Here is a 22,112-nt window from a genome sequence, read left to right on the forward strand (position 1 = left end):
AAGCCACCTCGGGACCTAAAATAGCAGTTATTAGTCTGGGATGTTACGGTGGCTCATCGGCCGCCACTCCTAATGACACATCTGCAATAAAGCAAATGCCAACTATACAGATTTGGAGTCTGTAACGAGCCTAAAGCCCTTTGATCATTTCAGCTCCAGCTGGGTGAGCGGAGGAGGAGGAGACGCTGCGGACGCGCTGAACCGCGGGGCTCTGCTGCCGCTGCGTGGCGGGGATGGCGAGGAGAGCGCGGCCACCGCGGCCCCGGGACGCGGCCAGGGCTGCCCGGCACCCCGGTGCAGCAGGGTCCGCATCGCACACGGCGCAGGCCGGGGCCAGATCTGGGGCAAAACCCGGGTGCCGAGGCTGAGGGTTCTTGGTTTTCAGAGCGAGGAGGTGAAACTGCACTTTTCCAAAGGAAACCTGAAAAAAATGAAAAAGCAACCAAATCAGTGGAAGAGTGGGGGAGTCTGGGCAGGGGCAGCGGGTCCTGCTCCCTCCGGGACGGGCGCCGCCGGGACACCCGATGTGTTCTGAGCTCCTCACCACACTGTTACTGAACACGAACACCCCAACCAGCTGTTGAGCAGCGCGGGTGCTGGACACACTAACAGAACAACAGCTGTGCCTGCTGGTGGCCCAGCTCGTGCTGGCCTGGTTATTGCTGCCAATTACTGGAAATCCAGGGTCAGGCAACACAATCCCAGCTATGGCCGTTAGTTTGTGTGGGGGGGGCTGCCGGGGATTCAACACGGAAAACGTGCAGCTGGGTTGGAGCACAGCCCCTGACCACACGGAGGCGGTGGGAGGGCGGCCGGGGCCAAAGTCTGACCGGGACGAGCAGCGGGCGCAGCGCGGGACGGCGGCACCATGGAGGCTCCGGCCACGTTCACGGGCGCTGGGGAGTACGAGCGGAGCTTCACCCCCCGGGACTACCTGAGCGAGTATTACAGGCTGAGCGACGGGCAGGGCCGGCCCAGCACCTTCCTGATGCAGAACCTGCGCAGCCTGGCCAAGGTGTTCGCGCTGGGTGAGTCCCGGGGACGTCTGCGGGGCTGTCCCTGGGCAGTGGGACGGTGCCCGGCACAGAGCGGGGGATATGCTGGCCATATGCACAGGCACGGCTGCTTTAACATAGATCTATACGTGCAGGCACCTCTATGCCTGCATAGGGGGTGTTGGTGGCTGGAGCTGTCCCAGCTCCCAGACACGGCGCCAAGCGCAGCCTGGGCAGGGGACGGGGGGTGTCCCTGTGCAGATTCGGGCACTGTCCCCGCGGCGGTCGGGGCTGTGCTGGGATCCCGGTGCTTGGGGCAGCATTGGGGCTGGGGAGGCTGGGGATGGTTCTGCCCGGGACGCGGTCTCTGTGCTCACCGGGGTGTTCCCGCTGCCCGCACCAGAGGGGCTGGGGGGGGACACCCTGCTGGACGTGGGCTGCGGCCCCACCATCTACCAGCTGCTGTCGGCGTGCGAGCGCTTCCAGGAGATCGTGGCCATGGACTACACGCCGCAGAACCGCCAGGAGCTGGAGTCGTGGCTGAGGAACGAGCCGGGGGCCTTCGACTGGCGGCCGGTGGTGCAATATGTGTGCGAGCTGGAAGGGGACAGGTGAGCGCCCCACCGCGCGGCCACCGATCCAGCACAGCGGCCACACGACCCCAGCGCGGCCGTCACCTGTTCGCTTTCCCACCAGGGAGCAGTGGGCTGAGAAGGAGGCGAAGCTGCGCGGGAAGGTGAAGCGGGTGCTGAAGTGCGACGTGACCAAAGCCAACCCGGCGGCGCCCGTGTCGCTGCCGCCCGCCGACTGCGTCCTGTCCGCCTACTGCCTGGAGGCCGCCTGCCCCGACCTGCCCGCCTTCCACCGCGCCCTGCGCGGCATCGCGGGGCTGGTGAGGCCGGGGGGGCACCTGGTGCTGCTCACCTCCCTCAGCACCACCTACTACGGCGTCGGGGAGCAGGTGTTCTCCTGCCTGCGCCTGGACGAAGCCGCGGTGCTGGAGGCCGTGGAGGGCGCCGGCTTCGAGGTGCGCTTCACCGAGCTGCAGCCGTACCCGGCGGGCATCGGCCGCAGCGACATGCAGGCCACGCTGATCCTGGCGGCACGGCGGCGCGGCACCGCGTAGCCCTGCGCGGCAAAACTGCGGCGTGTCCGGTTCCCAAACCCACCAATGCACCTTGTACACTTTGCCTGAGAGCAAATAAAGAGTTGCAGCAGCGCGCGCTGCGATCGATGTGCACACAGACACGGAGCAGCCCCGCTCGGGCGACACGGGAATCGCTCCAACATCCCCTCGGCAGCCCAGAGCTGCCGGCACCTTCCCCTTCCAGCCACAACGCGTTTTTGAGACCTAAATCCATTCTTACGGGACAAAGGCTGGCGGCAAAGGCAGCGAGGTTGTCCAAAGGCAGAGCTGTGTCTGGTTTCTGCAGCAATCCCGAGTTCTGCCCAAAGAGCTGGGCCAGAGCGGGACGGAGCGGGAGGAGCAGCACCCGGACAGCCCCAGCGAACCTCTGGGACCCGCGCGGCGCCCGCAACGCGCACCTGCCCGGCGAGGGAACGCGGCGGGAAGGGCTGCGAGAGCAACGCGGGCAGAACACAGACACAACACGGGGGAAAACGCGACAGACTCATAAGAGCTGCTGTGGAAAACCCGAGATCACCCCCCGTTCCCTTGCTGTCCCTTTCTCCCGCCCCGGGCCGTGTGACGCCGCGGCAGGCGCCGCCGGGGCCCGTCCCGGTGCGTGGTTTGGCGGAACGCGGTGGTGCCGGTGCCGCTCGCTCCCAGCCCGTCCCGCGGGACCCGCGGAGGAGAAACGCCGGGGAAAGTGAACGAGGCCCCGGGGAAATTAAGGCAAAGTGGAAGTCCTGGCAGAGCGAGGTAATAATTTCCTTTCTGAATGAGTAACTGTTTAGAATTTAACCAGGCGGACGCGATTAAGGCAAATGAATATAAATTCTAGGTGCGGCAGTAAGTAATGAAGTGAAGAAAATGAACAGCGCCTAATTAACAAGAGAATAGGCAATGCCATAACGCGTCAGGGCCTAATGAACAATGAAGGCTTGGCTTCCCCGTTCGCAGCTTTTCCAGATGGAAAAGCCCCGCTGCACAGGCGGCACCGCGGAGGCGCCGCTGGGGACCGGGACGGGACCCGCTCCGCTCCCAGGCACCGCGGAGGCGGCGGGCGCCCCGGGCTCTGCCCGACACAAACCCCCGTCCCGCCGCGGCCTGGAGGAGCTCGGGCGGCAGCGCAGGGCGGCGATGGCCCCGCCGGCCCCGCGGCACGGCCCGTGCTCCCGGCGCTGCCCCGGGGCGGTGACCGCGGGCACACGGCGGCTCCGCGTCCAGCCCCGGGCACCGCTGCGCTGCGCGGGCAGCAGGGGACACCCAGGGCTGCTCCGCTCCCTCCGTTCCGGCCCCAGCGGGTTCACCCGGGGCTCCTGCGGGCTCAGCACCGCTCGGTTTCTCCGGGGCACGCTGCCGGAGCGCGGAGGTAACGGGCAAACCGAGCACGCTGTCGCGACAGCGGCTCCACCGGCGAGCGCGCCCGGCGCCCGAACAGCCCCAGGTTACCACCAGAGTTTATTACCCGTTATGAGTTCACCACCGAGGCCCCGCGGAGCGGAGCGGAGCAGAGCGCCCCCCGCCCCCCCCGGCCCTCCCGCCGCTTCCGGGTCCCGCAGCCTCCGCCCGCGACCCCGCGCCCCGCTCCCGCCGCCTCGGCCGCGCCCACCGGAAGGGGCGGGACGTGGCGCACCGGCTGACGCAGCACGTGACGCGACGGCGCCTGCGCAGTGCCGGTGAGCGCGCTCCTGCCCGGGCCGCGGCGATGGGGGCTGCGGCGGCCGAGGCCGATCGCACCCTGTTCGTGGGGAACCTGGACCCCAAGGTCACCGAGGAGCTCATCTTCGAGCTGTTCCACCAGGTACCGCCGCCCAGCCCGCGCCCTGCACCGGGGGGACGGGGGAAGGCCGCGGGCGCGGCGGGGCGGGCGCGGGGCGGGCTACGGCGGCCGCGGGAGGACAAAGTTCGGCGGGTTAACGCGCCCCGTCCGCCCCGCAGGCCGGCCCGGTGGTGAAGGTGAAGATCCCCAGGGACCGCGACGGGCGGCCCAAGCAGTTCGCCTTCGTCAACTTCAAGCACGAGGAGTCGGTGCCGTACGGGCTGAGCCTGCTGAACGGCATCAAGCTGTACGGGCGGCCCATCAAGATCCAGTTCCGCTCAGGTACCGAGGGCCGGGCGCCCGGAGGGGCCGAACGGCGCCAGCCGCCCCCAGCGCCCGCGGGCTGGGCTGTCACGGGTTACACTGCACACGCCGTGCCCGGTGACGTCACAGAACCGTGGTGGCACCTGGTGTGTGTTTGTCCCCGTGCCCCAACATGGGACCTTCTGCCCGTTGTGGCCGAGCACAGCCCTGAGCTGAGCCTTCCAGGGGACCTTGAGTACCCATCTTACTCTTGAAGGCAGCAACAGCGGCTCCTGCCGTCAGCCCAGTGAGGCGGGTTGGCCAGGACGTTGCCGCCTGCTGGCGCCTGTCCCTGGGGTGTCCCGGCTTGCAGGGGGGATCACGCGCTTTAGGTCCTGACAAACCTCGGGAGCTGGGGAAGCGCGTGGCCGCTGTCCCCTTCGCGCCCAAGCTCCTCAAGCTGCCCGTTGTTGTCCTGGTGACGTGTTTGATTCTCCGCAGGGAGCAGCCACGCATCTCAGGACGGGAACCCATCCTGTTCCCCGCACGGTGCTGCCAACGCCAGCCCGGCACACCCGGCGCCCTCCTGCGGCAGGTACGAGTCCGAGCACAGTTCACGCTCTCTTCCCCGTGCAGCAAATGCTGGAATTCCTGGCGCCCTGGGCCTGCGCTGCTCTGGTGTTGGTGGCTAAAATTCCTCGTGTTTCTCTCTGCAGATACGACAGGAGCCCCGACGGCACAGCAGCAGCGGGATTCCCGCCGGCGCAGAGGCCTCTGCCGCCAGACGCCCTTCAGCGGCAGGTGCTGGTACGGTGGTGTCTTGTCCCCGTCGCGTCCGCGCCGGGCCGGCAGCACGGGGCAGGGCTGGCCCTGGGGCCCAGCGCTCGTTTCCTGTGCGATTGCGTTAGGGAACGTGCTCCTGCAGCGCTGAAATGACGGTTCCAGGAGATGAGCGGCTCCTGGTCCTGGGGTGGCTGATGCGGGGAGGGCTTTGAGCTGTAGATGAGGCCGTTGCTGATAGCAAGACATCAGCGTTTAGTTTCATTTCCGAGCCAAAACCTCTCCTTTTCCCCCTATTCACTGCAATGGATGCGGGGGCCAGTGCGGGCTCTGCGTTCTCGCGGCCCGTGGGGCTCCAGCGCCCCGTCCCCAGCGCTCTCTCCTCTTGTTGCAGCAGAAGAACGTCCCGTGGCAGCACGCGCCGCCCTTTGGGAAATACGAACCGCCTGGATTCTCCTTCCTGCCGCCCCCGCACGCGTTCCCCCCCGCGCCGCGGCGCCCCGAGCTGCCGGCACCGCGCAAGGGCCGGCTGGGCGCCCACCCGTACCTGCCCGAGAGCCGGCGCTTCGGCGAGCGCGGCAAGCGCGAGGAGCCGGGCGCGGAGGAGCGGGACGAACACCGGTACCGGGCGGGCCGCGACGAGCCCGCCTACGAGGAGCGGCAGCGCGACAGCTGGAGCCACGACTACCGCAGGGACGGCTACCGGGACGTGCGCTGGCACCCGGCGCGGCACTGAGCGGCGCAGGACTCACGGCAAAGGAAAACCGGAGCTGTTTCTTACCGAGTATACGTATAGAAAATACAAACCCAGCCCCTCGCGGTTACCTTTTAACGTTTGTAAAACCCTGAGCAGCATCGCGCTGCAAAGCCTCTCGATTTCAAAGGGATTAACTCTGCACCTCAGGGGTTCCCAAAAAGTCACTGTTTGTTGTGCTGCGGGGAGAAGGCGCGGGGGGTTTGTAGTGGGGGGAGAGGGTTCCAGCCTTTAAACCGAGCTGGGGCGGGCGGACGGATTCTGGCATCCGAAATCCGGCACTTTTTATACAGAACCGTTGAACGTTGTCTTGGGAAAAGGATCAAAAGTCTCCCTGGAAAAAAAAAGAAAAAAAAAAAAAAACAAAAAAAAAGCAACACAGCGATAAACTGAAACTGTCCTCATTGCAGCCGGGGGTTAAAACTGGGTGTGCGCACGGGGAGCTGCTGGGCCCCGTGCACCCCCGGTCTCCCCGGTGCACCCCCGGTCTCCCCGGTGCACCCTCAAATGTACCCGGTGCACCTCCGGCCCCCCCAGTGCACCCCCGGCTCTCCCCCTGTCTCCCCGGTGCACCTCCGGTCTCCCCGGTGCACCCCCGGTCTCCCCGATGCACCCCCCGGTGTACCCGGTGCACCCCCAAGTGTACCCGGTGCACCTCCGGTCCCCCCAGTGCACCCCCGGCTCTCCCCCTGTCTCCCCGGTGCACCTCCGGTCTCCCCGGTGCACCCCCGGCTCTCTCCCGGCTCTCCCCGCTGTCCGGACCGGCCGAGGCCGCGGCTCCTTCCGGCCCCGCCCCGCGGAGGCTGCGCACCGCCGCCGGACTACAACTCCCAGCAGCCCCCGCGCCCGCCGGCCGCGCAGCCCGTGGGCCCCGCGCCGCGGGGGCTGCCGGGAGCTGTAGTGCGGCGGCGGCGCTTTGCGGCCCGGCGGCGATGCTGGGCGGCAGCCGCGCTGCGCTGGGCCGGCTGCGGGGCTGCGGCGGGCGGCTGTGGCGGGGCCGGCGGCGGGCGGCGGGCATGGCCGGCGGCGGGATGGGCCAGCGCATGGTCTGGGTGGACCTGGAGGTGCGGGGCGCGGGCGGGCGGGCCGGGGGGCGCGGGCGGCGGCGGGCGCGCTGACGGTGCCGCGCTGTGTGGCAGATGACGGGCCTGGACGTGGAGAAGGACCAGATCCTGGAGATGGCGTGTCTGATCACCGACTGCGACCTCAACGTGCTGGCCGAGGTGGGTGCGCGGGCCGGCCGTGCCTCGGGCCCGGGCCGGGGCACAGCGGGGACGCGGAACCGGCCGCGTTCCTCACCCCGTCTGCCGGTACCGGCCGCGTTCCTCACCCGATCTATCGGTACCGACCGCGTTCCTCACCTGATCTGCCGGTACCGGCCGCGTTCCTCACCTGGTCTATCGGTACCGACCGCATTCCTCACCCGATCTATGGGTACCGGCCTCGTTCCTCACCCGATCTATCAGTACCGACCGCGTTCCTCACCCCATCTGTCAGTACCAGCTGCATTCCTCACCCCGTCTATCGGTACCGACCGCGTTCCTCACCTGATCTGTTGGTACCGACCGCGTTCCTCACCCGATCTCGTGTGTTCTCCTCCTGCCAGGGCCCCAACCTGATCATCAACCAGCCCGACGAGCTGCTGGACGGCATGTCCGAGTGGTGCAAGGAGCACCACGGGAAGGTAACCCCGCTGCTCCTTCGCAGCCACGGGAATAACGCGTAGTTCAGAACGATTAGCTGCGGTACGGTCACCTGGGAAGGGAAAGCTCCCGTGCCAGCAGTTCGAGAGATGATTCTCGGTTCTTTCGGCCGCCGCCGCGAGCGTCCTCGGCAGCAGCAAGGCAGCGAGCGCACCTCCACATCCTGATTGTGAATTGAAATTCAAGTTAGTTTTCAATTAAGGGCTGCCATTTTAAGACACCCGTAGCCCTTCCCCTCCTCCAGCATCTCGCCCTGCCCGGGGAGGATTAGCAGGAGCTTGGAAAATGATCATTAATTTACCGTGATGGGTGTTTTTCCCGTTCTCTCAGCCTCTGGCGTCAGTTTCTGAGGGAACTGCAGGTGGTGGCACACTTGTCACTGCTCCGGGGCTGCTCCTCGTCAATTGACTGAGAAAAGAGAAGCAATTAGAATACAGATGAAAACACAACCACACGATGCAGTTTTTTAACCACCACTTGGATCTGTCAGGTAGATTTTCACAGCACAGTCGTAGAAGTGCGTAGTGTAGCCAGACAGCAACAGCTCACTGACAGCACGTGGAGCAGGTGTGATGTTTGACTATTGAAAAAAAAGGAAGGAAGGCGCTTTTCTGATCTGTAGGAATCACGGTGAACGCCAAACCAGGACCCTGCTCGCTGCCGCGGGGCCGGGCTTTGCCGGGAGCGTTTCTGGGGCAGCGCGTTTCGCGGCAGCGTGTTCCTGCTCTGTTTTGCAGTCTGGCCTCACCAAGGCTGTGAAGGAGAGCAAGATTTCCCTGCAGCAAGCGGAGTACGAGTTCCTGTCCTTCGTGCGGCAGCAGACGCCCCCGGGGCTCTGTCCCCTGGCAGGTGAAGCGCGGTCGTGGTTTCTTACCCCGGGATCACACGCTGTAACCGGGGCGGGTGGGCTGAGCGCCCGTCAGATCGGAGCAGCAAACACAACCGCGTCTTTTCTCAGTGTCTGTCGAACAAAATGCCAAACATGTATCATCCCAGTAAGTGAAATTAGTACCGATACCTATTGCACTTGCAGAAAAAACCTGCTTCTCGCACAGTACTTTGATGTGCATCTGCATGACAGGCGTTACAGGAGGAGTACCTGAAGCATTAACGAGGATTACATGTTTAAACTGCGTGTGATCCCGAAATGAAAGCGTAACAAACCTTTACAATCACATTTAGCAGAAAATGGGATAAACGAGCTGCCTGCAAGTCGCTGTTCGCACCCTCTGATCCTTCCCCGCTCGCTCCCTGCTTCTCCTTCGCGTGTCGTTCACAGGAGCCGAGCGGCTTTGAAGAAACGTCGCGTTTGGTGTCTCTGCAGGTAACTCCGTTCACGCGGATAAGAAGTTCCTTGACAAATACATGCCTCAGTTCATGAGGCACCTTCATTACCGGATCATCGACGTCAGCACCGTCAAAGAGCTGTGCAGGTGAGCGCCGCCCGAGCTCCGCGGTGCCGGGTAACCGCGGGCGGCCTGCGCGGCGGCACCAACGCGCCCTCGGGGGACCGGGGGCGACTCTGCCCGCAGTCGTGGCAAACCACGGCAGCCACCAGGCACGGTTGGATCCCCGTTTCCTGTTTTAACCAGCACTTCTTACCCTCGCAGGCGCTGGTATCCAGAAGAATATGAGTTTGCACCAAAGAAGGCGGCGTCCCACAGGTGAGGTCCTGCTTTTGTCCCCAGGAGCCGTGCTCCCCACGAGCAGGACACGGCGCTCCGCTGGGCGCTGCTCCCGACGCTCCCGCTGCCCCGGCAGCCGGGCCGGGAAGGGTCGTTCGAACCCCGAGCAGCGCTTTCCTTTCCAGCTGCGCGTTGCCGGCGTGCCAGCGCTGCCGCGCTCCTGCTTTCCGCGTACCAGCGAGTTCTGGTTCTGTTCTGGCAGGTGTGCGAACCCCGCGCCTCACAGTTCGGTTTCTCACGGGCCGGGATCTCTCGGGCGCGTTGGGATCCAGATGTAGCTGAAGGCGCGCGGGCGCTTCGAACCCTCCTCAATTCTCTTTCAGAGCGCTCGATGACATCAGGGAAAGCATCAAAGAACTGCAGTTCTACAGAGACAGCATCTTCAAGAGGAAAACGGATGAAAAGAAGAGGAAACTAATAGAGAACGGAGAGAGCGACAAAACTGCCAGCTGATCTCTCCCCGCGCCGCGCAGTGCCGCGCGCTGGCAGGCGCGGGATGTGTCTCCTGGTTCTTTTCTGTTTGCCGGTCTCTCCAGAAGCTGCGCCCTCCGTTCCTTTGCTTCTCACCAGCTGCTCCGATGCGGGAAGTTACGGCTTCTTCTCGGTTTGAGCGAGGAACCCGCACGCTCGAGCCCCAGCAGCCTCTTTCTTTGTACGTTGTAGGTAGAACACGCAGTTTGATACTCCCTCTTTTAGATGCACTCTTTCAGTACACAATAAACAGTTCTGTTGAGGGGGTGTTCTTGTGCAGCCTCTTTCCCACGCGGGTGGACCAGCTGGACGCAGGAACGCCCGTTCACACGCTGCAGACCCACCCGTGGCACCGCGGGGAGGTGCCTGTGGCGCTGTCACCCTGTCCCTGTCCCCTCACCGCCGGTCGTGGCTCCTGCCCGACCTGCAGCAAAGAGCTCTCGCTCTGCCAAGCAAAGGGTGTGAAAGAGCACGGGGGCGCACGTCTCCCTGCTCCGGTTTTACCGTGGGCGTCAATAGCAGCGACCACCGGCTCCTCCGTCACTCTGACTATTTGAACACCCGCTCTTCTCACCGGGACGACTGTTGGTGCAGAGAGACCGTTAAAATGGTTAATGGTGCAAATAAACGAGTCTCGGCAGCCTCTTGCTCCTTTTCAGCGACTCCCGGGTAAGGAGGCGGCTGAATGCGGTTTGTTTACGGTGCCGGGCTGTGGGGGGTGTACACCCCTCCACCAGGGGAGCCCCCAAAACGCTGCTGGGCTGGGTGACAGCGGGGACACGCTGGGGGACGTGCTGGGTGACACTGGGGACACGCTGGGGGACATGCTGGGTGACACCAGGGACACGCTGGGGGATGTGCTGGGTGACACCAGGGACACGCTGGGGGATGTGCTGGGTGACACCGGGGACACGCTGGGGGACACACTGGGTGACACTGGGGACACGCTTGGTGCCACCAGGGACACGCTGGGGGACGTGCTGGGTGACACCGGGGACACACTGGGGGACACACTGGGTGACACTGGGGACACGCTGGGTGCCACCAGGGACGCGCCTTTGCCATCGCCCCGGCAGATGCACCCACGGCCACGCACCAGCCAGACCTGCTGGAGCTTTGGTTTGGGTTTTGTTGGTTTCTCCCCTTCCTTTGACCGCTTCTCTCCAACCCACTTCTCCTCCTTTTCATGTTTTATTCCTTTTTAATGGGCTTTTATTTTCCTTGAAACATTTTTTCAAGGAAAACGCGCCATCTGTGTTTATACATTTTTAAATGTTGTGTATTCTTGCTGCTGAAGTAGCTGCGCCGTGTGACGGGTTTTTACCTCATTTCCCTGCACTATGCAATATCTTCCCTGTTTTCACGCGCCGCCGTCGTCTGAGGTTCCGATTCAGCACAGATTTGCCACAGGTCTCGGCAAAGTGCAGATAAAACCCCCAAGAGCAGGTGGAGTCTTTGTGCTCCCTCCCGCACGAGACGTGGACCCCCCTGCGAGCAGCGCCCCCGGCTCCACGCCGCTCCCCGTCCAGGAGCATCTACACGAGTTACTTCTGGAAGCTCGATCAATATTGCACTCGGGATCACCAAGGTCTGGAATGCTGAAACAACGGCTCGCGCTCACAGTCTCATGATTTATTTAACCAAAGCGCTTTAGGAGAAATCGTCCACTGACGGAAACGGCCCCGCTGGGAGCGGCCAGCAAACGGGACACGGCGGAGCCGTGACAACCGCCCTGCGAGAGCAGAGCTTTGCAGGCCGCCCTGCACCGTGTGTCCATCCTGCACCGTGTGTCCGTCCCGCACCGTGTGTCCGTCCCGCACCGCCCGTCCAGCCCACACCGCGTGTCCGCCCCGCATCCGTCCCGCACTGCGCGTCCGCCCCGCACCCGCGATGGTGCTTCATTATCCTGCCAAAAACGAGGGTGTGGGGCGGGAGGGACAGCAGCACAACGTCCCCGCTCCGCATCAGCGCTCTGCAAAAGGGACACACACATTCGCTGCCGCGGTGCCCGGGGTGCACAGAACGATAAGGACTTTGTACTAAACTCCGGCAAGCGTGTCTCCCCACCCGGACGCGGGAAGGCGGAGCTGGTACCGGCTGCGGACGCTGGCGCCGCGTCGGTGTCCCAGGCGCTGGGATAACAGCGCGGTTCAGACGCGGTGGGTAAAACACGAATTACTTGAAGGCAGACACAAAGCGCGCCTGCATTTTTCAATTTTGTTTAATAAATTATCTTGGCTCCAGTGATTATTTATTTGAAACAGGAATTTGCTGAGAGGCCTCGAGTCCTTTAATGCCACGTTAATAATGGAACCAGGGATTACTGCTACAATTCTAAAGCGAGTTACAAAACCGCATCACTTATTCCGTTGGGTTTTGAAGCCGTTCTTACCCGGAATGCGCGGTTGGAAACGCCCTCGGCGGCACCGCGAGGCGCAGCAGCAGCTGCAGCCGTTCTCAAACCAAAGAAATAACCCCGATGCCCCTGCCCCCGGCCCGTCCGTCCTCCGCGCTGCGCCATGCAGGGGCAAACCATGGGGATCGGGACGAGCACCAGTTTGGCTCCACCGAACCCGGAGCTGCAGCTCTGACCGGCTCACGTTTGCACCCAAATCCCCACTTTTCCAAGCGAAGATTTGGCAAAGCCCCCGCCGAGTGCGGCCCGCGGTCAAGGTCGGCAGCAGACAGCGCGGAGCAGAAACCCTTCAGACACGTCTGTTACTCGTCCTCCCGCCGCCGCTGATGATACCCTTTTACTGCAATAACTCATGGCGCTGACAGATGAGCTTTTAGGCTACTGAAATCGCCGTGACACTTTAAGTGCTCTAAATGACAAAACAAGGACGTGCAGAATTACCCCGCGCTCGCTCGATAAAACACAACTTGTCAGAAACTTGCGTGCTGCTCCAGGACGAGGACGCGTCACCCCCGTGTCCCTGGGCCGTCCCTGTGGCGGGCGAGCACCCGGAACAGGAGGGCAGGGACACGGGGACAAAGCGCGAGAGCCGGGTGGCTGAGGAGGGGAAGAGCACGGCCGGGGCGCAGCCAGGAGCCCGCGTGGAGCCCGGGGACCGGGGCTCCTTGGGCACAGGGGAGTCGGGTCTGCTCTGCTGATGTTGGATCTGCTGTGCTGATGTTTGACCTGTCCTGCTGGTGTTTGACCTGTCGTGCGTGGGGTCTGTGCTGCGTGGGGTCTGTGCTGCATGGGGCAGCAACTGCCACTCCAGTGACGCGGGAGGGAGGGGTGACAGTGAGGGATCCGCTCCCAGCACCAGCAGGGAAAGGGAATAGATGGGTGTGATTAGCGCGATGTGATAACGGGTGTGATAGAGCCTAACTGAGAAAGCATTTTAAAGAGAAACCAATTGGGTGCTGAGCTGAGCGGCCCCAGGGCCGAGGATGCTCTGGACCGGTCCCGGTCCCTGCGGTGCCACCCAGGCTGGGTGACCCACCCTCGCCGTGCACGATGCTAATTACGCCAGGCAAACGATGAACCACGGGGCTGAGGGGAAGGAGCCCTTTCCCCTTCCAGGCAGAGCTGGGGGGCCGGGGACCCCCCGCCCAGCACTGCAGACACCGGCGGAGCGGGGAGGATTGGGCCCACCCAGGGAGCCCCACTGTTCCCGCTGCTCTGCGTAAACCCAGCTCGGGGTCCCCCAAACCGCGCCTGCCCGCGGCGGAGCGCGATGCTCCCGAACCGCGATGCTCCCGAACCGCGATGCTCCCGAACCGCGACGCTCCCGAACCTCCCCTGTGCTCAGACACAGGTAAAGGAGAGGGAAGCACGACAGGGTGTCAGTGTGAATCATCCTGCACCCACTTTATCCATCTAATGTCTGACTTATTTGAAAAGAAAATCTCTCCTCCGTGCAAGTGCATTCTGCAATAGACGCGCAGCCCATGCGAGGGCGCAATGGGAGAAGCCGCCCTGCGCCTTCCCCGGTTCTCCTGCTCCCCGCCAGCCCCGCACACCGCACTGCAAGGAAATACCATAAACCAGAGTAACCGTGCTGCTGACCCCAGCAGACGGGACCGCAGGGAGGAACACGCTCCCTGAACTTGGCAGAAGGGAAAGGAAGCACAGAGAGAGAAACAACCGCTGGAGGTCACCCGGGGAATCGTCAGCAGAGCCGAGAACCGCGCCAAGGTCTCCAGGGCACCCGCTTCTTCCTCCGCGAGATCTTCCTGCCTCTGTCCCCCTCGGCAGCCAAGTTACAACTAAAACTGTGTCCCGTTTCCCTTTGGCAGCGATGGACTTTGGCGCAGCCCAACACGTCCACGCGCCGTCCCGGCTGCTGTTGCTGCGCTTGGTCTCCTGGTGTCTCCCCAGGACCGAGGCTGCGTGGTGGTTTGGGGAACGCGGCGATGGAGACGCTGCTCCGGCAGAGCGGGCTGCGTGGTGGTTTGGGGAACGCGGCGATGGAGACGCCGCTCCGGCAGAGCGGGCCGGGCGGCGGTTCTGGTCCCTGAGCCCCTCGGAGGACGGGCTGCCCCCAAACAGCCGCCAGGTGGGCCCGGCCAGGTCCCTCTGGACAACCAGCTCCCCCCAGCGCACCCACTGCGATTTCAGGCAGCAAAATGCAGAGGATGCGTTTGGGGACAGTTATTCCTGTTTGCAGAGGGACAGGGTCCCCAGCCCGGTCTCTGGCGGCCTCTGCTGCGTGCGCTCCCTGCCCGCCTGCAGACAGCCCCAGCACACAATTATACACCATTAGCGAGCAGAATCACACGACCGCTTTGGGTAATCACACCGAGCGCAGTTTCTGCCAGTCTCCTGGATACCACAGACACGTAAGCACTGGGCTGGGTGCTTTTGCAAGACAGTATTTTGGAAGAATTATTTCAAGCCAGTAACAAACACCGCAGCCATGCGGTCCTGGTTTCACTGGGCTCAGATGAAAACCAAAAGGAAAATTCGCTGTGAAGGCCAATCGACCAGTAGGATTTCACATTTTATGTGTTTATTTTTTGAAACACCTAATTAAGAGCAGATTTAAGGTAGCAAACAGCAAGCCAGCCTGCGGAACGTTTGCTGGCGCGCCCTGCGCCCGGAGACCGTGTGGATACCTGGCGTTGATTTAGAGACTTCCAGAGCCGCGCTGCCATCCCCGGGTGAACCCTCCTCGTGTTTTACGACCGCGCTGTGAGGAATTTGTCCCATATTTCTTGCCTGAATTTGCCCGACTCCTGTTCCTAAGCCCCAGGTGCAATTCAGTTCCGCCCTCCCCAGAGATCTGGGATAGAGTGCACGGTGCAGCCGCGCCGGCCCCTCTCCATCCCCCCTGCTCCTCTCCATCCCCCCCGGCCCCTCTCCATCCCCCCTGCTCCTCTCCATCCCCCCTGCTCCTCTCCATCCCCCCCGGCCCCTCTCCATCCCCCCCGGCCCCTCTCCATCCCCCCTGCTCCTCTCCATCCCCCCCGGCCCCTCTCCATCCCCCCCGGCCCCTCTCCATCCCCCCCGGCCCCTCTCCATCCCCCCCGGCCCCTCTCTGGGTGCTCTCGGCCCCTCATGCAAGGAAAGCGCGGTGGAGCCTCGGGAGCTGCTGGGCACCCAAGGACGCGCTGGCGGTGGCCAAGGTCGCGGCGCGGGGACATCCATCTCCATTCCCCACCGGCGCCGGGAGCAGCGAGCGCGGCACGAGCCCGGCACAGAGAGGAGATTGCGCCCTACGACAGCGGCTCGGCTGACAGTGCCGGCTCGAGCCAGGCCACCGGGGACCTCTGACAATTTTAAGATCCAATCAAGTTTAAAATATCACCGTCTCAGCCAGGCGGCGGAGCCTTGGAATAGAAAACAAGCGACCCTGGTTTATTTACAGGGGGAAAAGGAAAGCGCGTTCTCCCTGTCCTCACCCATGGAGTGAAATATGGATGGTGTTTGCGCGCATTGCCGTGTTAACATCGCGTTTCCAGGCTGTAAAACCTCCGCTCAGAACGCTCGGGAGGAGCCGACGGGACCGAGGACGTGAGGAAATCCCTCGGGGAGATGCTGCAGCCCGAGTCTCCGCACTCATTCCCCTTCTCCTGCGAGAAACCTTCCCTGCACGTCCCAAGCGGGGGCTGCTGCCGGCTGTCCCGTGCCCCTGCTCCGGGCTCCGCTGCTGTTCCGTCACGCACCCATTCACCCATCCCCATGCTCCAACTCATCCTCCCATGTGAAGAATTAACTCGTTGGAGCTGATTTATGAAGACTGGCAGCACCTGTGCCGCAGCAGCGCTGACACGCTCGTTGTGAAGTCCTCCAGTTATTCCTACAAGAGCTCATGTTAATGCCTCACATTAGAATTCACGTTTTGTTTCCACAGACCTGACAGTCTCTCCGTGATCTCAGACGTGCCCTCAGACCCTGGCTGGCTTTGGTCAGGGACCGGGGCCGTGCGGTGCAGCTCACGGAACGAGGGCGGCGTTGGCGCGGGGGCAGGTCGGGCGCTCACCCCGAGTTACGTCCTTTGGGTCTGACTGAAGCATCTTCCCTCCAACGCGCCTCCCTGTTGCTGACACAGGTAACAGAGCTGTTTTCCGTAAGAACACAACCTTTCGTAATTCCTCTTTTACTACCAGGAGCCAGTGTGCACTGGAAACCAGAGGTTCCAGCTCCTCCGCCCCATGCCCTCTGCGGCAGTCTGACACCTCTGTCCTCAGCCCAGCTCCTTGCAGCCCGTTTCCCGCAGCACGACAAAGCGACACGAGCACCCACGAAATAAACATGAAACCCGGGGGAGCTGCACAAGCACCGCTGGGGCAGGGGACGGGTCCAGCCCGGGCACTGGCACCCTCGGCATTGCCAGCACCCTCGGCTCCAATGGCACCCTCGGCTCCAATGGCACCCTCGGCTCCAATGGCACCCTGCGCCCGCAGCCCTCGCTGCCGCGGGGTGCTGTTGTCCCTCATTCCTCTGTTTTGGCGGGCGGCACAGTGACAGGTAACAAACCGCTGCCCCGACCCCCGGCCCCGCAGCCGCTGCAGCCGCGCTCGGCGCTGGTTCGAACCCCGCCTGCCGCACGCGGCCCAGCTCGCGCGCCTCTCGGTGACAGAAACTGCGGAGCGTTAGGAGAGAGAAAAGGAGGAGGAGAATGCAAACTGCCCTCCTGACTAACTTTGCTAATTAAACCACCTCTGAAGCCTTCCCAAACATCCCCGTGTTATGACAACATGAATAGCACATCCCAGTGAAACTACTAAATCTACTTTGTGTAGATAAAATTCAAATGAGACCATTATTTCTCTGTCGGGGCGTCTGAGACACTGAACGAGGCTTCACTCACAGCCCAGGGACCGGCTGCTCCAGCCTCCCCGTCAGTTCCCGCAAAAGCACCAACAAAGGACACACAAGCTTGTTTTTCTGGTTATTGCTTCGAGCCAGCAGGGCTGAGTTTTGGGTGGGGAGGTTTGGGGAGGTGCTGCCTGGCTGGACCATCCGCCAGTGGCTTTATCCACCCAAACCTTTGCTCCCCGGGGAACCTCGACCTCAGCCTCCCTGCTCGGGCGCACCTGTTCTCAAACCTCTCTCCAACCCTGCGGCAGGAGCGTTGATCTCTCTTGTCATTTCTTTGTTAAGGGCTGAAGAGGCTCTGCAGCGAGCGGCGGAGCCGTCCCTGGCAGGGCCCTCTCTCCATCCCGCTGACGAGGATGGATAACGAGCTCATCCGTCACCGCGCCGCGAGCTGCTCCACCTTCCTCCAGAGTGGAATTAAAATGTCAGGGGCTGGCGCCTGCGAGCAGCCTCCATTTACCTCCATTTACCTCCTGTGACCCCGTGCCAAAGGGAACCATCCTTTACCATGTCCTACAGCAGAGGCCATTCCTTCTCCTGCCTGCCCTTGCAGACCCCGCACCGGGACCCCCGCACTGAGAGCCCCGCACCGAGACCCCTGTGCCAGGACACCCACACTGAGAGCCCCGCACCGAGACCCCTGTGCCGGGCCCCGCACACTGACAGCCCTGTGCCGAGAGCCCCGTGCCAGGATCCCCGCAGCCCCGCACCGAGACCCCCGTGCTGGGACCCCCACGCCGGGAGCCCTGCACTGTGGGGCAGGCGCATCCCGGCTGCATTTCCTCAGGGACTCGTCGGGCTGCGACGTTACCCTGCGTAAAACAGGGACTGTTTCTCACGACCAGAATCACATCCATTGCGGGGGTTCATGTGCTCTCGCAATTGAGTTGGAAAAGGTCAGAGGGACTGGGTGGACTTTGTACAAGATGCTCTTCACAAGGAGCAGCTTTTTATTGTCTTGGCTAAAATAACCTTTCAGAAGCCGGGAGCAGCGCCCTCCCCCTCGCCCTCCAGCTGCTTCCGTCCTCCGCCGAACATCGATTGCTCACCACACTCCTCATTTTTCCTGCGCTAGACATGAACCGACTGGATATTTCTGCAGAGATGCCAAGAAAAGAGACAGCGGAGGCCGAGCCGCGAGGTCACGCACCCGGGTTTGGGCTGGGAACCCTCGGTTCGGCTGGGGCAGCACGGCCCGCGCCCCCGCCCAGCACCGCCAGAGCTCGTTCATTATTTGCGGGCAATTACATGGCGCTGGCGGGGGGCAGCGTTTGCCGCTGTAGGACTAATTAGCTCTCAGGCCCCTGCAGCTTTGTGTCTGGCCGCCTTTTTTTTCAATCGTTATTCTTTCTAAGCAAACGGCAGATATAAGCAACTTCCCTTCCTCCGGGAGCTTCCAGCGAAGCAGGAACGAAGGCAAGTTCTGAGGATGCTGGGGGAGCTCCGGGCGCGCCGGTCCCTGCGATTTCCCGCAGCCTGTGCCCGGCTCCCGGCGACGCCAAAACGCGATAAGCGGCGCTATAAAGAAACAACGCCACAGAAATACCACCTTGTGCCTCCGGGTCGGGAGCTCGCGAGCCATGAACACACGATAAATTCTGCTCAGGGAAAACAAGCTGCTGTAGTTACAGGGGGCTGCAGAGGCATCCAGTGCAGCTCTGGCTGTTCAATACTATTCATCACACTATTTTCATGGTGCCAAGAGGCCCTGGACACAGAACAGCCGCTCGTGCAAAGTACCGTATGCACATGAGAAGGCGCATTCCCACAAAACCCATACAAGTGAAAAAAAGTAGACTATAGATGTATTACCAGTGGATGAGAGCTCATCCTGAAGAGTTGCATCCGAGCTCAGAATGCCAAAGAGAATGGAAACAAACCCCATTTTCCTTTCTTAGGCTGTTCCTAAGGCTTAAGAAAGCCCAGCCCAGGGATCCTGCAGCCCCTCGCTGCACAAACAGCACCGAACAACCGGCATGGCACGAGCGCTGGAGCCGCGAACACCCGCAGCCAGTGCTTCACTCGGCCCTTGCAGCCGACTAACATGTACTTGCCAGGCTCAGAATATACTTCTTTAATTTACTTTGTGGGGCTGAGTGTAGAGAAATAGGATCTGCTATTTAGAAAAGGCTTAAAGTGAAGTCTCCATGTTCATTTTCTCAGTTTATCACATGCAGAACTTGCGGGGGGTGCTGGGGCAGACGGGAACGCACCCGGTCTGGTTTACGCCTGAGATCAGCAGGTATCGCCGCGTTTCCCACACGGGCTCACCGCTCCCAGCACCCCTGGAGCTCCTAAACCGGCTTAAATACAATAAACACGACACAGGACGGCTCCCAGGACCCATGAGCCTCTAGCGGATGCAAACAGAGAGCACGTATATGCTTAATAAGGACTGATGCAGCTGCCCGGCTGCTGGGACGGGGTTCGCGAGCTATTCTGGGCACAGCAAACAAGCGTTTTTCATTTAGGAGCCACAGAGCTGAAACCAAAGGAGGTGTTAAAAGGAGGAACTGGAAAGCGGGGCTTTCATCTGAAGGCTGCGGCGCGGCTTTGATGGGCTCGGGAGCAGCTCTTTCCTCTGGGGGATAATAATTGTTTTGCTTTGCTTTGACGAGTCCGGCCGGTTGGATCCTCAGAGGCTTTCGGTGCCCCCCCCCCACCTCCTCACCTTCCGCCTCCAACCCAAAGGCGAGAAGCCCCAGATGGCACCGTGTTGGTGATCAGAGCCTGCCCCGCCGCAGGAACCGGCCAGAGCTCCATGGAAGCCCCACCCGGGCGGGCGGATCATCCCGCTCCGGGCACCCGCGTCGAGGAGAAAACGGGTTTCCATTCACCTGCCGGGTCGGTCTCTTCCCAACACTCGTCAGCTCCATCGCCGCCCATTTCCGCTGCGGAACCACGGCCGGTCAGGGGAAGGCTTCACCTGCTAACAGATACAGCGGCTCCAAAAAGCACCTCTTTCCCTTTCTTTTCCCTGTCCCACCTCAGGCTGTGTCTCTCTCAGCGTTTTGCCATCTGTTCTTCGAGTAAAACGGATATTTCTCCACTTGAGGTCCAAACTTTGGAGTCCCCTGCCCGGACACAAAGTATTCCTGCTTAGAGGGATCAATCCCTTTTGCAGCTGGGACACTAGATACATATATACATGCATATATATATGCATAGTGGAGGACTTAAAGCATCTCCCTTGGTGCTGCTGAGAGCCGCAGCCTCGCCGGGTGCGCTCGGGCACCAGCCCACAGCCATTTACTCCCGTCCTCCTGTGCCTGGATATTGCCGCACACACCTCATGACGAATTGCGCGCCGCCCGGAGAGCCCGGCGATACAATAAGCTCCACATCAACATTAATGAACCCCTGTCTCTCCTGCGAGAGAAAGCCAATGTAATAACTGCATTATATTCGGCAAACAAATGCTTGAGACAATTTTTTAAGCACCAGACAGTAAACAGGACCTAAAATATCCTCATGAATTACAAGAGTCTAAAATACTCTACTGAGAAATTAATTTAATAGCAGTAAATAGTGGAGCAATTTCCCCCATGTGAAATGCCACCGCACCGTTCAGTTAAAACGCTTAATTTAAGCAGCACGTGGGCACCTGCATGGGGATGCAGATGTATGTCACCACTTAGTCTGGCTGCACGGGAGAGGAAAACCCTTCGCCCCTCCTGTGCCGGCACCGGCGCGAGGGCCACGCCGGCTGTTGGGATGAGGCTCATCCCCGGCGGGACGGGAACCAGGTCCGGGTGTGAACAAGCGGCTCTGGCACCGAGGAGCGCTGGTGCGGACACCAAGGCCTCACCGGGAAAGGCGAGGAGGGAGCCACCCAAATCATCCCCAACTTCAGCAAAGAAGAAAGATAATTAAAATAGAAATAGACATGTTTATTTCAGAGATTTATGGCAAGCGCTCGGCACAGCCTGGAGATTAATCAGGGATGTACAATTATGTCTTTGCACAAAAACATGAGTAAAACCCCTCCCTGCCCCGAGGCTGGAGGATGGCGGAGGCGCCGGTGCTGCCCCGGCTCCTCCCAGCAGGGAAAGCTGCAGATTCCCGCGCTCCAATCCGCCACGAGCAGACAAAGACTTCCTGTGCATTTCTTTTTAATTAACCTCTTTCTGTTCACAAGATAAAAAGCCCCTTTTATCCTTGTACGTTTGACACCGTTCTAATTTCATCATTTGCTGAAAATAGCCTGGACGCATCCCAAAGAAAAGGCGACATTGCGGCAGAGGCTGGTGGGGCTGGGGGGTGTCGGAGCGGCTCAGCTCCCCATCACATACCCGTCTCCCAGCGCACACCCGACTGCTCTGGGCTGCAAGGACACGAGGGGCCCCGTTTGGCTCCAGAAAAGCTCTTGCACGTGCAGCGCGCTCAGTTCTGCTGCACGGGGCTACGGCGCCTCGTGGCTATGGTACAAGGCGTATATTTAAAGTCATTTTAAATTAAATCAGCTTTTGTCCCCAAATACCCCTTGCCGCTGTCAGGCCCCTCCGCCCCAGCTCCCCTTGCGCCTCCACTCCTGGCTGCAGAACTCAAAGCGCTTCTGCAGCTTTGTGGACCCAGGCGAGCCCCCCATGTCCCCAGAGCCATTCCTGGGGATGCTTCATCCTGGCACAGAGCCGCTTGCTCTGCTCCCCTTCCCTTGCAGTCCCTGCAGACTCTCCAAGGACGTTTTGAGGCACAATTCTGGCGCTAAATGTTATTGCCTGTCTGACCGGCTCATTGTCCTGGGGGTGCTGCTCAGCAAAGCTTCTCCGTAACCCCATTGTAACTGAGGATGCAGGGGAGGAGGCGGCTGTCGCACTCACCTTCCTCCCAGAACAGGACCGAGCGGCCCACGCGAGAGACGGATCTGCAGGAACCGTGTGCGTGGGCGCCAAACCACGCGTGAGAGCAGGGGCTGGTTCGACAGCGCTGCCCACGCGAGGTCAGTTGTGCTCAGAGGGGGCGATGCTGTGGGGCTCTGCAAACCTCAACACTCCAGCGCTTTCCCCATCACTCATTCAGGCAGCAGCGTTCACTGGGAGTTGGGGGAGTTTTCCGTATGGAGCCCTTCAGAATAAGACATCGGAGAGCTGTTTGCCAGCTGGAAATATGAAAGGAGGAACTATTGCATGCGCAACGAACATCTTTACAGCCTTCAAGCCCTTCCCTGTTCACTGTTCCCTCCTGTGTCAGCCGAACGGTCCCGGTGCAGGGATTCGCCCCACGGGTCTCTAGTTACCGCTGGGTCTGGGGCTGCACCAGGGCT

General features: G+C 61.6%; 3 protein-coding genes and 1 long non-coding RNA gene across 8 annotated transcripts; 3 read left to right on the top strand and 1 right to left on the bottom strand.

Annotated features, from left to right (window-relative positions):
• The first annotated feature begins 739 nt into the window (after nt 1-739).
• On the top strand, nt 740-2,235 carry NNMT (nicotinamide N-methyltransferase). The gene is made up of 3 exons (XM_021285173.2): nt 740-1,028; nt 1,399-1,606; nt 1,692-2,235. The coding sequence occupies exons 1-3, from the start codon at nt 869-871 to the stop codon at nt 2,119-2,121; spliced, it is 798 nt and encodes a 265-aa protein (XP_021140848.2). The 5' UTR covers nt 740-868; the 3' UTR covers nt 2,122-2,235.
• Nucleotides 2,236-3,742: 1,507 nt separating this feature from the next.
• Nucleotides 3,743-5,880, top strand: RBM7 (RNA binding motif protein 7). 4 transcript variants are annotated; one of them, XM_065040121.1, is made up of 5 exons: nt 3,743-3,922; nt 4,060-4,222; nt 4,685-4,778; nt 4,900-4,990; nt 5,358-5,880. In XM_065040121.1, the coding sequence occupies exons 1-5, from the start codon at nt 3,827-3,829 to the stop codon at nt 5,697-5,699; spliced, it is 786 nt and encodes a 261-aa protein (XP_064896193.1). In that variant the 5' UTR covers nt 3,743-3,826; the 3' UTR covers nt 5,700-5,880. The 4 variants fall into 4 exon arrangements, with proteins under 4 accessions (XP_064896193.1, XP_064896194.1, XP_064896195.1 ...); XM_065040122.1 differs by having other exon boundaries at nt 5,361-5,880; XM_065040123.1 differs by having other exon boundaries at nt 4,900-4,984.
• Nucleotides 5,881-6,623: 743 nt separating this feature from the next.
• On the top strand, nt 6,624-9,838 carry REXO2 (RNA exonuclease 2). Of its 2 annotated transcripts, XM_065040125.1 has the most exons (8): nt 6,624-6,781; nt 6,857-6,940; nt 7,324-7,401; nt 8,158-8,269; nt 8,745-8,853; nt 9,031-9,084; nt 9,231-9,307; nt 9,429-9,838. In XM_065040125.1, exons 1-8 carry the CDS (start codon nt 6,650-6,652, stop codon nt 9,521-9,523), a joined length of 741 nt encoding a protein of 246 aa, XP_064896197.1. In that variant the 5' UTR covers nt 6,624-6,649; the 3' UTR covers nt 9,524-9,838. The 2 variants fall into 2 exon arrangements, with proteins under 2 accessions (XP_064896197.1, XP_064896200.1); XM_065040128.1 differs by lacking the exon at nt 9,231-9,307.
• Nucleotides 6,808-7,891, bottom strand: LOC135576275 (uncharacterized). Its single transcript, XR_010467864.1, has 3 exons — nt 7,722-7,891; nt 7,296-7,583; nt 6,808-7,109 (listed from the first exon to the last, which is right to left on the bottom strand). It is a non-coding gene; the product is annotated as an uncharacterized LOC135576275 (long non-coding RNA).
• Nucleotides 9,839-22,112: the final 12,274 nt, after the last annotated feature.

Source organism: Columba livia, chromosome 24, assembly GCF_036013475.1.
Source record: "Columba livia isolate bColLiv1 breed racing homer chromosome 24, bColLiv1.pat.W.v2, whole genome shotgun sequence".
NCBI classification, from domain to species: Eukaryota; Metazoa; Chordata; class Aves; order Columbiformes; family Columbidae; genus Columba; species Columba livia.

What these genes read in the sequence shown, in the direction of transcription:
- NNMT (XM_021285173.2), top strand. Translation starts at nt 869, where the DNA reads ATGGAGGCTCCGGCCACGTTCACGGGCGCTGGGGAGTACGAGCGGAGC. An exon ending in GGCCAAGGTGTTCGCGCTGG is followed by an intron (nt 1,029 to 1,398) that starts GTGAGTCCCGGG and finishes TGCCCGCACCAG; the next exon opens with AGGGGCTGGGGGGGGACACC. An exon ending in TGCGAGCTGGAAGGGGACAG is followed by an intron (nt 1,607 to 1,691) that starts GTGAGCGCCCCA and finishes CTTTCCCACCAG; the next exon opens with GGAGCAGTGGGCTGAGAAGG.
- RBM7 (XM_065040121.1), top strand. Translation starts at nt 3,827, where the DNA reads ATGGGGGCTGCGGCGGCCGAGGCCGATCGCACCCTGTTCGTGGGGAAC. An exon ending in TCTTCGAGCTGTTCCACCAG is followed by an intron (nt 3,923 to 4,059) that starts GTACCGCCGCCC and finishes TCCGCCCCGCAG; the next exon opens with GCCGGCCCGGTGGTGAAGGT. An exon ending in CAAGATCCAGTTCCGCTCAG is followed by an intron (nt 4,223 to 4,684) that starts GTACCGAGGGCC and finishes GATTCTCCGCAG; the next exon opens with GGAGCAGCCACGCATCTCAG.
- REXO2 (XM_065040125.1), top strand. Translation starts at nt 6,650, where the DNA reads ATGCTGGGCGGCAGCCGCGCTGCGCTGGGCCGGCTGCGGGGCTGCGGC. An exon ending in GGGGCTCTGTCCCCTGGCAG is followed by an intron (nt 8,270 to 8,744) that starts GTGAAGCGCGGT and finishes GTGTCTCTGCAG; the next exon opens with GTAACTCCGTTCACGCGGAT. An exon ending in TTCTGGTTCTGTTCTGGCAG is followed by an intron (nt 9,308 to 9,428) that starts GTGTGCGAACCC and finishes ATTCTCTTTCAG; the next exon opens with AGCGCTCGATGACATCAGGG.